This window comes from Protopterus annectens, chromosome 2.part0 (assembly GCF_019279795.1).
Source record: "Protopterus annectens isolate FY-2018-M chromosome 2.part0, PAN1.0, whole genome shotgun sequence".
Taxonomy (NCBI): domain Eukaryota; kingdom Metazoa; phylum Chordata; order Ceratodontiformes; family Protopteridae; genus Protopterus; species Protopterus annectens.
Window position 1 is genome coordinate 83,319,560 of NC_056728.1, and position 14,162 is coordinate 83,333,721.

General features: G+C 38.5%; 1 protein-coding gene across 1 annotated transcript in view; it reads right to left on the reverse strand.

Annotated features, from left to right (window-relative positions):
- Positions 1-518: 518 nt before the first annotated feature.
- GLI2 (GLI family zinc finger 2) overlaps positions 519-14,162 on the reverse strand; it is a 1,134,260-nt gene continuing 1,120,616 nt past the window's right edge. Inside the window, exons 13-14 of the mRNA XM_044060570.1 lie at positions 7,794-8,127; positions 519-4,383 (exon numbers count right to left, since the gene is read on the reverse strand). Coding sequence (XP_043916505.1) covers positions 2,021-4,383; positions 7,794-8,127 — 2,697 coding nt within the window. The 3' untranslated portion in view covers positions 519-2,020. The remainder of the gene's footprint in view (positions 4,384-7,793; positions 8,128-14,162) is intronic.

Genomic DNA, 14,162 nt, shown 5'->3' on the forward strand with positions numbered 1-14,162 from the left:
CAAATGCACAGTCCCAGAACCGTAATACCAAAGAACAAAATGCTGAAGGGCACAATATTAAACTCCCTGATGGTCCCATGTTGGCAGTCTATCCTGGGTCCAAACACCCTACAGAACATGTTAGCACTCATTCCTAGACTTACACTGGCAGGGAGATTTGGTATTCTAGACTGTTATTAGACACTGTGGTTTTAAGGAATTTGGTCTTCAACATTATGGTCCCAGGATTGCTCAAGACTGTGATAGTAAACTGTACTTTATGTGTGTGTGTATATATATATATATATATATATATACATATATATATATATATATATGTATATATATATATATATATATATATATATAAACACACACACACATACACATATATATATGTGTATATATCTATCTATATATACATAGATATATATATATATATCTATATATACATATATATATCTATATATAAATATATACATATATCTATATATCTATATATATATATATATATATATATATATATTGATAAATAGGTAGTTTACTTTATCTTTTTCTTGTGAGTGTTTACCAACCACCAATACCTCTTCCTTTCTGGGACATCATCCAGGTAATACTGGCGCTATGAACTTTGACTCCAACTCCCATTACTCACATTGTTGCTGTGCACATGCAGCAGTGATGCAGGGACTGCTGTGCCAAGCCAATATGAAATGATGTGAAATAATGTGTAATTCCACACATGTATTAACATGGTAACAGTACATGGCATTGGCTGGCAGTTTGATGCATGTAGAATACTCAGTGCTGCATGGTGTATTCTCTGATTCTCCATTACAAGTCCCCAGAGTGGATGGACTGACAGTCTCTATTGCATGGGCAAGTCTGCATCACTCACTTAACCCTTAACCTCTCTGTTGGCTTGTCCTGTGCTCAGGTCATTAATCTATTCCCAATTTACTGGGCTGCAGTCATGGCTTTATCATTCTGCCCCACTGAGCTGAGATTGTACAGCAATATATCCCATTTCTGGAATAGGAGCCATCATAGCAGCTTTTTTTTGGAATAAAATATTATGTGAAGTTAAACCTATAAAGCCTGAGAAAAGTCATTATTATATTTTTGCAGCATACAGGTACCATGAAGTCCAGATAAGTGAAGAATTTGTTTCACGCTGTACATTTTTTTTTTTTGACATGAAATGGCACATTACTGTTTTTGAGAACAGCACTCCATCTTGTGACCGAATTAAACTACATACATTATACCCAAATAAAAGAGTATATTACAATGTATAACAATGTGGTACATGTTTCTTAAATGCAAAGAAAATCTTTTATATATAAACAAAACAATATGCATTTATAACTTTTTTTTTACATATGATGCTGGCAGTTTACAATATGTTCATTTCATCTACAGAAGTGCCTTTACTACATGACATGAAAATAAATCAAAATAAGGCACTTTCTTGATGCTACATTATCAATTACTGCTGTGTCTTAAGCAGATATTTACAATTATGTATGTATACAAACTTCCAATATTGCTTAAGAATTATTCTATATCTTATATGGGGCTGTTTAATGACTGATTTAATCTCGAGCTGGAATTTACAGTATGGCTTCTGTTATAACAGGGAAATATAGCTTACATTGTGCTTCCCCCTAAAAGTTTAGATAATTATTTCAATGACATAAAATAAAAGTTCAATACTACAGATCATAAAACATACAAAACGCATACATTTGTACTATATGTATGGCAAAACTAAATTTGTTTGCACATAGTCTTCCGTTTTGACAAACTTGATGTATATCTGCAGTCCGTATAACACAGACACAGGCATTTCAGTAACACACCATTAGGTATTACCCTTTGTATTGTATGTTATAGTGCAGACAAGCCAGTGACAATGTTTTTCACTGAAAATTTGATGCACTTAATGAGCATTTAATATAAATGTCTTCACTGATAATGTATTTTCTAAATAATACATTCATAACATTTCTTCTGCCATTGAGTTATCCATGTCTTTTAGCTAAGACATCATATTCAGAAATTTGCTTTCCTCAGCCAGGGTAGATAACATGGAGCTCATATCTCCAATTGCCATGTTGCTTACCCCAGCTGGCACAGACGGAAGAGTCAAAGAGTTTCGAGGTGTTGTTAGTCGTGAGGAATTCTGGGAGAGATTTTGGAGAATACTAGGACTCAATGTTCCAGACATCAAACTTGAGTGGTCACCATCACCAATAATAGCATCAAAATCAATGACAGCAGGCTCCGTGGCCTGATCCACAGTACTAGAGACCTGATTCACTCCAGGCGAATGTGTGGTCGTTGGTTTCAAATTTGATATGTTTTGCTGCTGCTGCACTGCACAGTCCATCTGACTTCCAAAGTTTGTATTGTGCTCAAACATATGAATCTGACCAGAGTAATACATGACGTTACTGTCCTTTGAGTTGCCAGTACATTGCTGAGAATTTGCCGGTAGCGTGTTAGCGTGCCTTTTAGGACTCGCTTCAGCAGATTCATGGACCGTAGTCATTCCATGCATAAAATGGGAGCTCCTTGGGTAAGCCTGATACTGAGCCAAGTCAGAAGCAGCACAGCTCCTCCTGTTTGGTGGCGGAATGTGTGGAGGATGAGGTTGTAATGTTCGGTGATTAACATTCTGTGCCACTGTTCTCAGTGCATTTCCTTGAGACTGGTTAGCATTCTGCTGCCTTATTAGAGTATCTGAAGCACAAAGTATGTCTTGATCAGGTACATAACTAGCACTGTTAGAGTTTAAACTAGGCTGAGCTTTAGGTGCATAACTTTGTTGAACCGATACTTCATACCCTTGGTTTTGCACTGCATTTCCACTGATAGGATTAATTATTGTTAGGGATGACCCATTTACAGCTTCTGCTTGAGGGGCTTGTCCAGCATTAATGCCCACACTGCTGCAAGGAGATGAAAGCTGATTCAGTTCTCTAGAGCCCGTATTTGGGCTTAACATTTGAAAACCATTACAATATGCTTGCTGTACACTCAAATTCTGATTTACATTAGCAGACTGTTTAAAACTTTGCTGTCTTTGTTGTAGGTAAAACATTCTTAATGCATCTGCATTCATGTTCTTTTGCATGAAAGTCTGTGGAGTTAAATTCATATTGCGGTATATTTGCATGGACTGCTGGTTCAAATGCTGATACTGATCAAAATGTTGCTTTTGCTGTGCATTGACTTGGCTGTTCTGAGAAAATGGCTGCTTAGCTTCATTAGGTGAAATATCAACAGTTCCAGAGCTGACCTCATTCCACTGAACAGGCATGTTGTTTTTATTAATATTAGGAGAGACCCCAGCATTTGACTGACATTCTGTTAAGGTTTGATCAGGATGATTCGTATTTGCATCAATCACAGCCATTCTGCGATGGCTATAGACGTTCTGATTATGTGGTTTAACATTTTCCTGGAAGATGTGTACTGCAGGGTTATACTGTGTGTTACTGTTGTTCATCTGCATTCCATGACTCTGTGACTTCAAATACTGCACCACATCATCAGGCAAAACAATGTCATCCTCAGCACCTTGGCTCTCTAGCTCACTAGGCACTGCTTCCACTGCAACATTTTCACTAATACTTGGAGGATGGGGTGAATATCCATATCTAGGGAGGGGATTGTCTGAGCTTGTGAAAATGTTTCTTCTTTCCAATGACACTGGATGGCATGGATTCATGGTGTTTGTACTATTAAAACGCTGAACTCTAGGAAAAGATAGTGGGTCAACAACAGGCCTCCTAACAGGATCACTTGCTCTCCTATTATTGTTGCCTTGAACTTCATGAGGCCACACTGATGTTGTTCCAAGCATACAGCTGGCGCCATCACTCCAGCGCCGTGGGCCTACAGGAGGTGGAAATGGTGCTATTAGAGGGTCAGACTTATCACCAAGAAGAGAAACACGAGCTTTTAAACTCATCCTTTCCATATTAGGAAGTGGTGTTGGTGGAGGCCCACCAGTGGCAGCAGCGTACTTTGCTTTCAGTCGATAGTGTTGAGCAGGGGTAAGGTTTAGAAGACTTGATATTCCCCCACATTGACTAGCCTCACTTGATCTTCGCGAGGCATCTGTTGAAATTGGATCATAAGAGTCAGCAGAACTGACATTATTTGGGCGACCACCAAATTGTGAGGCTTCACTGGAACGACGGCTACAAAAGAAGGGTGAAATCCCCGAAGATCTTCGGCTTACCGTATATGCTGAACTGATGGAACTTGTTGCACTATCACGTCTCTCATTAAGCTGGTTTAATAATGCAATGTCATTGGTGGACAGCTCCGTCATTCTTGGATTTGGCACTAGAGCAGTGGAACCACTGGTGCTCAAACTGTCAAGTATAGATTCTGAAAATAAAGTAAATATAATTAGCAAATACATGAAAATAAGAATGCTAATATAAAACATTTTATGCAAATTTGTGTCACACTATGCTGTAATCCAACATGATGCTTTATGATGTAATTAACCATGTCAAACAATGTGGAGGCTAAAAGCAGCTTGCTGTATAATGCATACATAAATGCTCATAGTGACACTTTAACAAGTACTTAACTTATGTTTGCTCTGTTTTTAAGACACAGACATGTAAACATTAACTGACAATTTGGTGTGAGGTTTTAAAGGATAACTAGACTATAATATACTAAGAGACAAACCCAGATACAAATAAGATATCTGCAGTCCCTGTGAATGTGCTGGATTGCAAAACAGTTTATGCTTAAAACAAAGCAGTGCCCTAACCTTGTGACAGCAACTAACATGGCCATGATACCAAAAGACGGCTTGTACATTTCCCTACACAGTATATGCAAATGACAATGCATGTAAACATCAAAACCTAGAGGCTGTGCATTAAATATTTAGTAGTCATCTCCCTAGTTGCCACAATGCCTTAATCTATAATGGTCCCTCTGTTTGTACTGTTCATGTAGTATTTTGCAAAGGGAATAATAATACTTCATAGTTATTAATAATATAATCAATACTTAGCTACTTTGAATATTTTTTAAAACCAGGATTGCCTCTTAATGGAAAGGGGGAGAGGGGTTAAGAAAGGAGTCACAGAGACTATTTAAATTTAAAGCGTAACAAGGTCTGTTTTCAAAAAAATATTATCAAGATCCACTATATACTATTAGTTGCTTGGGGCCCAAAGATAGTTGAACTAGTTTAACCTGATGAATTATTGTTTCAAGCTACAGAAGGAACTTGAAAGGCAGAACAATATAGGTAAATGGAAACACAGATGGAACTCTAAAATACTCAGCGGTCAGTGTTGTAGGGGAGTAGGGTTACTATAAGTCTACAGGGATACATAAGGACCTCATTATGGGATCATCTTCGCTATTGTTTTGTTTCTGTGTTTAGTTCCATACTATAAATCTGTTCTACGATTTGCCAACAATCTGATGGAAGGGGGTCACAGTTTTCCCTTTACAAGTTACAGATTATTTGGTTGCTAGTGCAACAATCCAAGGTAGAGGTGATGTTGCTTGCGATGTAACTGATTTCCCATGCCCATGAAGAATCAAGCCTTCATCTAAGACTAGAGAGATGTTTGGTACTTGCACTCATTCTACCTGTAATTGACCCCAAACAGTTCTCAATTTAGGTCATGTTCAAAATATATGCGCAAACTCAAACAATACTCATCATGACACCTCTAACAATAAGAGTGTATAGTAGGAATATTATAGCAAATTTTTCTCTCGTTAATGCAAACACTTTCAATCAAATTAATGCAAATCTGAGGCTGCTGAAATAGAAAAATCGGATCAAAAGATGATTGCTAGTTATAGTCGCTATTTCTCTAAGTCTTTCCAGAATTAATTTTTTAACAATGTTGCATTTGTACTTTGGTGTAATCTCTTAACTAAAACATTATTTACTTATTTATTGACATTTGATTACAGGGAAACTCCAACTGGGTAGGAGCTAACTTTCAGCAGAGGCCCAGGGAGAAAAACTCCAAAGTATTACAAAACATTTTAAGAACAATAACTGTACAGTCTTTAAAAATAATACAAAAAACAAATACAGTTTAAATAAGTAACAAATTAGACATAATATGAAAACACTACTTAAGAATAAAAGTTATATGACAATGATTTAATAGGGACATTTTAGCCAATTTATAGAGAAATTAAAGGTAAATTAGGATAATACAAACAGAAATTGCAATATGAAGTGACAGAAAAGCAGGCCTGTAGTATATTTAGAGAGAAAGCCAGGGGAGAAAAATTGACAGAAGTAAGGAAGTGAGTGAAAAAGGGAGAGTAAGGAGATGTAAGGTATGAATTGGTATTTATATATTTATTTAGGTGTTTATCATTATAAATATCTGTGTGAACATATACCTATTTATCCTAAAAATAGTCACTGGTGAAGGGAAGTAATAAAAACATTTATGATCATCACAGTGCAAACATATTTTGTATAACCTAATGGCATACAACCATATCAGTATGACTTATATCTATGTATGTGCCCACTGGACTTGTATATTTTTCTGTACATTCAATGTGCATCATTAGAACACTAATCATAGCCTATTCAGGTTATTATACATCTCAGATGTAAATCCTTACATCAGATAAACTAAAGTTAATAGATTTGCATCCTTAAACATTAACCCCCCCAAAAAAAAAACGCCTACTGTAAGCTAGATACAGCAAACACCTAAATAACAGCTTTTATGTTACTTAAAATGAAATAAAAAAATGTAAACTGCAACTAAACCAGCTACCCCTATCTACATAAAGCAAACATCTAAACAGCTTTGATCTTACATAAGAAATAAACAGAAAGTTTGACACTGCAAACATCCATTTAGAAAATGGCACTACCAACAAAACAGACCCAACACTACATAACAAAATAAAGAAAACTAAACCACTTAGAAACAAAGTAAATCCTTATAAAACCTTTATTACTTATGTTTTTATGTGGTTTAGCTTTTTATTTATTTTTTTGTTATCCTGTAATGTATTATTGGTTAATTTTTACAAGTGATGCTGTTTTGTGAGTGGCTGGTTGCAGTTTCAATTAAGTTTTATTTTTCACACATTCTAGATGGGAGTCTAGGGTCTAACTCAGGGTCTCAACCTCTGTACCATGGAGCTAGTATAAAAGTGTTTCTAAGCTGCAGAAAAAGAATGGACACTCACAAGTCAGACTGTAATAGCCTGGTCAAATGCAGAGATTACAGCATCTATATGCTACATCTAACATCATATATCTCTCTTTGCCTGTTATTAGTCTGTTCTTCCACTATAGGTAACTGACACCTACTAGCTAAACAGCCTATTCCCTTAGTACCAGAAAATCCATGCATTTATATTTATTGCAGGATACCACCAATATATCCTCAGCTGTAAAAGTAGCATGACTACAGATAAGGAGGGATTGAGAAATGAGGTGAGAAAGAAAGACCAAAATAAAAAAGTAATGCAACTCTATCCATTTTCCTTACTTCCAGTCCCTCCTGTAGTTTCTGAGCTCTGATGTGCAGACAGTCACATTATTATAAAATGTTCATCCTAATAAAAGAATACGACCACAGTCTCATATTCTTTTTTCTGTGCATACCTGTTCTTCAGTATTATTTGAAAGATAATTATACTAGAATTTGTTGTATATGCATTTCAAGATTTCTTTTTTCTGCTACTTTATTTTCATGCTGGACAAACATCGTAAATACCTTTGTAAAGTTAAGCAAGGATACTGTACCCAATGTATTCTGGTTTTAACTTACCATTTCCTGGTATGGGAGGCAGCTTAACATTTCTGTGTTGAGGAGTTGAATTTGCCCATGAGCAGGAATCCCTGACTGTTATCAGTTTTTCTTTCTTGAGCTGTTCAAGTTTTTGGACTGCAACCATGTTTTTTCTTAGCAGAAGACCAACTGCTGATGTTCCAGAATGTACTGTCGAGTCCACAGTAGGAGCGTCATCAAATCCTGTAAGATCTCCCAGACTTCCTCCGCTGTTCATGTTCATTTCCACTCCACTGTCATTGTTGGTTGTGCTACCAAGCGGTGATGGTTCGCTGCTGCATGAGGACAGGCCGCCAGGACTGGACTGATACATCTAACAAGGAGTAAAAAAGAGTGCATACCAATGTTAGGATTTTTTGATGTTGAACAAACTACAGGATAAAGTACATTGCAGAAATCAAACTATATTAAATTACAGAACACAAATGGCCTGCTTTAAACCATGGATATAAAACTTAGTGTTTTAACTCGCTGCAAAGTTATGCATTTATTACCATGGACTACAGGTGTATACGGTACCATTATTCATCGCCCATATAAGTAAGAATCTGTTTTGTGAAAAAGTGCAAAATTAAATGGGATATATTTAAAAATATGTGTTCTGCAGAAGAACCAGTTTCCACACCCACCACTCCAAGGTTCTTTGCTTGCACCACCACATAACTAGTTCCAAGGTTATTCAACCTTGGGGAGGCTAATAACTTTCAACAAAATATTCTTTCATTGGACTGACATTGGTTTAATTGTAGAAACAGTCACCAGTGGAGTACAATGACTCCATAGCACTTAAGTACTAAAAGTGATTTTGAGGTCATTAGAATATCATTAATTCTAATAGAAACATGATCATTTTAAATACTTTAAAAAATCAAACTGTTATGATAATAAATATTGTGAGTTTCCTTTAAATTGTATTAGGTCTACTGGTTGAATATCAAGCAAAACCCAAGCCAAAATAAATATTGTTCACCTTCCCAAGAAAGTATTCCTCAAGTGCATGTTTTTTACACAATAAATTTAAATATGCAAGTGAAATTTTGTTGATCTCTAGTTTTTAATTTCTGACCTGAAAACAGCACCTTGGTTCCACTTTAAGCTCTGTAATAAGAAACATAATACATTAAATTGCTGTTGAGCTTAAGTCCTACCTACAATGCCTCTCTCTTAGTTACATCAGATTGAGTTTTCAGAAAAACAGAATGACAAACACAGTACTACATAGAGGCTACATCTGGAACCTTTACAGATAAATAGTAATAAGGTCTTCATATTGTCCGTTCCAGGCTAGGGCAGAGGGAAGGAAGGATGGAAGTCAAGAACAAATGAAGATGGACAACACAGATGGAAAGCTATGGTAAGTACATAACTTCTTTATCTGATGTTGTCAATCTTCATTTATTCTTGACTGATGGGACAGAGTCCCCAGCTACCTATAGAGGACACATGGAATTATATTTATGAACACCATTGCACCACATGAGTCTCTTCACCTGGAGACCAAATTCAGTTTGAACAGATTGTGAAGGTGCGTGGAGTAGCTCAAGTTATTGCTGGATATATACCATCCATAGAAGCTGAATATTAAAGGGCAGCCACGGTGGTGCAGTGGTTAGCATTACCACCGTACAGAAATAGATTCTCCGGTTTGTTCCTTGGTTGGGGTGCCTTCTATACGGAGTCTGCATGTCCTCCCTGTGGTCACGTGGGTTTCCTCTGGGTGCTCTGGTTTCCTCCCACATTCCAAAGACATGCTGTAGGTGGACTGGACACTCTAAATTGGCCCTAGGTGTGAGTGCGTGCATGTGTGCCTTCTGTGGAAGGTTGGGTGCCAGGCTGGCAACTCGACACTGTAAAACTCCACTGCCAATCATGAGCAGACAGGTGATCCGCTGTGGTGACCCCTAACCGGGAAAAGCCAAAAGAAGAAGAAGAAGCTGAAGCTTAAAACTATGGAAGTAGCCATGGCTTTCACAGAGAGAGCTTTGAAAGGAACAGACAAATCAATTTGTTTCTTTGTTAGACAAATGAAATACAATTTAGAGCCATCTGGCTAAGGTAACCTTGTTGTACACAGATAAAAATGTAATTGTCTAAGAACATCTAATAAATGCCAACAGTATTTACTTTTATTTGAAAGGTTGAAAGAGAAAACTAGTGGACTGTACAACTTACACTGATGTGTGACATAACCTTAGGAATAAAGGAAGGGTTAATCCTTAGGGAGACTATCTCTCTGAAAGAGGAACAAAAGTTTACAGAATAAGGCTTATTATTTTGGAATTCCTATAGCAGAAGCCAATGCCACTAAGAAATAACTTATTCCCGGGACCAATGTTTTGTATCTCCCGTTTAGAAATAGGTGGGCAGGGTGGCAGTACAGACACCCATAAGGTGAGGTGTGACTATTATGAGGTAGTCTTAATAATAGAACCCCTCCAGAAAGAGCCATGCTAGCTGGACTTAAATAGTTGAGGGAGTAGCTCCTGTGTTGAAAATGAAGGCTAATAGGTCTTGAATTTTGTCAGTAGGAACTAAGGAGTCAAGGTAATCTTCTGAGGTCTAAAAGGTGAAATTTCTCCCTCTTGCTAGTGTAGTGTTTATGTGTGGATAGCTCATGGGAAGCTAACAGAATATGATGTACTGGGGAAGAAAGCTTCATCCATCTGGCAATGACTGGAACTGGGGAATTCGAGCTGTTGGGTTGAGGTTTAGAATGCTGATTTGAATCAAACTGTCTGGACTGGACAGAAAGTGAGGAGCTGGTTCCAAAGGCCATGGTTTCCACATCAGATAATGCAAAGAAAAAAAGGGACCATCATATTCGTCATGACCAGTAAGGAGTAATGATAATTACTTTGTTCCTCAATTGAAATGCATTCTGCAGAACTTTGAAATTAAGGGGAAAACTGAAGAAAGCATATAGAAATCCCAGGGACCAAGTGTAGAAAGGAGGATCCCTCAATGACTCCCCTGGGGAGGTTGGGCAGAGCAAGGTAGTTGCTGAACTTGTAGTTCAAAAGTAAGGCAAGAGGCAGGAAAGCTGGCCCACTCGACTAAGAAATCCTTTTCATCATGTTTGGATAGAGAGGTCACTCATGTGATAAACTCCTCAATTTGTCTGCTATCATAAACTGATTGGGAAAAATCACCCATTGTCATGCTCTGAGTGATTCTTGCCAAAGGGGCCTAAGATATGATATATAAATTGTCCTTCAAAGGGAACCATGGTGTGTATAGCCCAGCTAATGCCTACTCACCCCAATGGGAGACATCCATGGACACTATGGTTTGTGGTGTGGAGAGGACAAAGGAATGGTCCCAAAGAGTTTCTTTCGAGTGCCACCTCCAAACTTGATCTTTTTTGCAATGATTGGAGGTCAGAACTGATCTGACATAGGTTGATGAGGTATTAACCATTGACATGCAAGTAGCCATTCAAGAATTCTCCTGTGATAATTTGTCAAGGGAGCTAGTGCAATAGCCACAGGACATTGAACTTAGGGGAATGAAAGTTTCCATATTGAACATTGTACCTATGAACTCTTAACAAGTTGGTGTCAATTGTTTTAATCCTAAAAATTATGTACGTGTTTTAAATTTTGATTTTATGTATTTCTTGAAATTGTATTTTATGAGTTTTGTAATATCTACTTTATTGTGTGCTGAAATCTCTCCTATGTGTTGTATTTTTGGAGCTTTTCTTCCACGGCCTCTACTGAAAATGGACCAGTGTCCAGTCGGACTTTCCCCGGTAAAGAAATAATTAAATAAAATTAAAAAAATAATAATTAATTTTCATAATTTAAAATAGTTCCTAGGTATATAAAAGTTAGGAGAACATAGTCTCTAACTTTATATTAACAAATGCCTGGTCAGAGTAGAAATAAAGCAGTCATCCAGTAAAGAAACACCTGGAACTCTTGCAGTTTCAAGATAGCTGCTGCTTATGTCGTGTGTTTGGGAAGATTTATACCTCGGTTGGTGCAGATTAAGGAAATGGGATCAGAGAGCCATTTTGAATGCTGTGGGGGCTGTGGTGAGGCCAAAGGACAAAATCCTAAAATGGTAATGACTGACTTCTAGCCAGAAGTAGAGGAACCTTCTGAAGCTATGTCCATTTAATAAGGTAATATGGTAATATGCTTCCCGAAGGTCTATGGACTATATCCAATTGCTCTTTTTCAAGAAAGTAAGATCGGTCTGAAGTGTGACTATACAGAATCCCATTTGGTGAACCAATTTTTTCAGCACTCTGAAATCCAAAGATGGTCTGTAGTCCTCTGTCTTTTCCTTTTTTATAGTTTTAGTAATTGCATAACTGTTGGATCCCTCTCATTGGGGTGGAATACATGGGATTTTCCTGTGTACTGTGGAGGAACTGGTAAGGATATGATATACCCTCTAGCCATAATCTGCAGTCAAGAATCTGTAGTTATTTCTAGCCAGATATTTAGTTGTAAGGATAAACACTCTCCCCAACTGCCCCCAGAGGAAGGTAATCGGGCTACAGTTCAGGAGCTCTGGTAGGTTCATAGGTGTGTACTAGGCTAATGGCCCTGGGTCCTTTACTAATCTAGCTCTGGCATTGTGCCACCCATCGTTAGTTCCCAGTGCCTCTGTCAAGTACAGCCACTGGAGTGATCCCCAGGGTGAACTTTCTATTACCCATCCCATAAGATTTCACTTCTAGAGGGCTAATGAGGTGCTCTGCTTGACATGTATGGGAAGTCTATTCCAGAGCATGGGTAGTCTCTGGGTTATGAACCTGTCCCTCCAACATGTTCTCTTGATTGTGGTAATGAGGTTGAGGTATCTGGAGCGTGTGGTGTGGAGGGATTGGGATTTCTTTAGATGTAACATTTCTAACATAGCTGGGTCAGACATGGCTTTGTAAGTCAAGCAGAGACCGCCTCTTAGTAGACGACATGAGACAGAGAATAGCTGGAGCTTTTTGTGTCTTTCCATGTAGGACATGTGTTTAAGGCCTAGGATCCTCTTCATGAGGTACTTTTGTGGCCTCTCCAACTGTTGCAGGAGTCTAATGAGGTACATGCCAAATGGGGCACTATACTCTATGATTGGTCTAAAGAGGGAAGAGTAGAGAGAAATGATGACCTCTTTCTTCCTGGATGCAAAACCCTTGGTAATGAGATGTGCCACACAGAAGGACTTTCTGACCACAGTGGCAATGTGGTGGTCGAAGGAGAGGTTGCTGTCAACCTGTGTCCCCAGATGTCTTATAACGCCTTCAGTGTTCAGTGGGCTACCATTGATGTGGTAATTAGTGGGAACTGAGTTTTTCTCAAAGGGGATGACTACTCATTTTTTAGCATTAAGCTTAAGGCCGTGGTTTCGACACCAGTCATTGGTCTCAGTGAGGCCTTTCTGTAGGATGTCTGCATCACTTGGGGAGCTAATAATGGCTCCCAGCTTGCAGTCATCTGCAAATTTGGTCAGCCATAGTCCCTTTGTGTTGGCCAGCACTTCTGAGAAATAGATGACAAACAGGATAAGACCCAGGACCGATCCCCATGGGACTCCACTCGTGACTGGTCGACAGTCTGACTTGGAGTCTACTACTTTCAAACTGTGGGTTATATCTGTATCTGTGAGCCAATTTGCAACACACTTAACGATATAAGGGTTGATGCCTAGTTTGCTGAGTTTATCAATAATTCCTGAGTGAGGAATGGTATCAAAGGCCTTGGCCAGATCAAGGTAGGTTGTATGAACTGCCTAAACTTCATCCACTGCTCTGGTGACTGACTCAAAGAAGTCAACCAAGTTGAGCAGGCATGATCTACCTTACCATGGAAAGAATCTCTGAACCTGTGGTTCTGTGGACCACCTATGCCACAAGAGTGATGTTTTCCATTGAAGTTCCATGCTCTGCCCCTGGGAAAACTGTTTCTATGTGTGTCTTGAAAAGGCCCTTTGGGTTTTGATCCACTTTTCTCCACCATCCCTCAGATTGCTGGAAAAGGACTGCAAAATCACACTGATGCATCCAGGTTTGTCTCCCACTGGCAACATCTGAACCTGCCATTCTGCAAGCGCAATGGGCATCAAGGATGAGCTGGACACAGACTGTAGAGTAGATGACTGGGAAGCAACTTTCTCTTTAACCTCCTCAGAGACACTCCTGCATGGTTATCAGATAACTCTTTAACCAGATCCCTTTGAAGTCTAGTAAAAGTGCTGAGAAATTCAGGGATCTTAAGGGACAGGTCGATGAAGTGTGAACACACTTTCCAAACCTATCCTTTGTCTGAAACTCTCTGTTAGGCAGGTGACTAGAGGACTTTTTACAGCCCACAACATTCCTGAGGATGCTGCAATGACCATGGA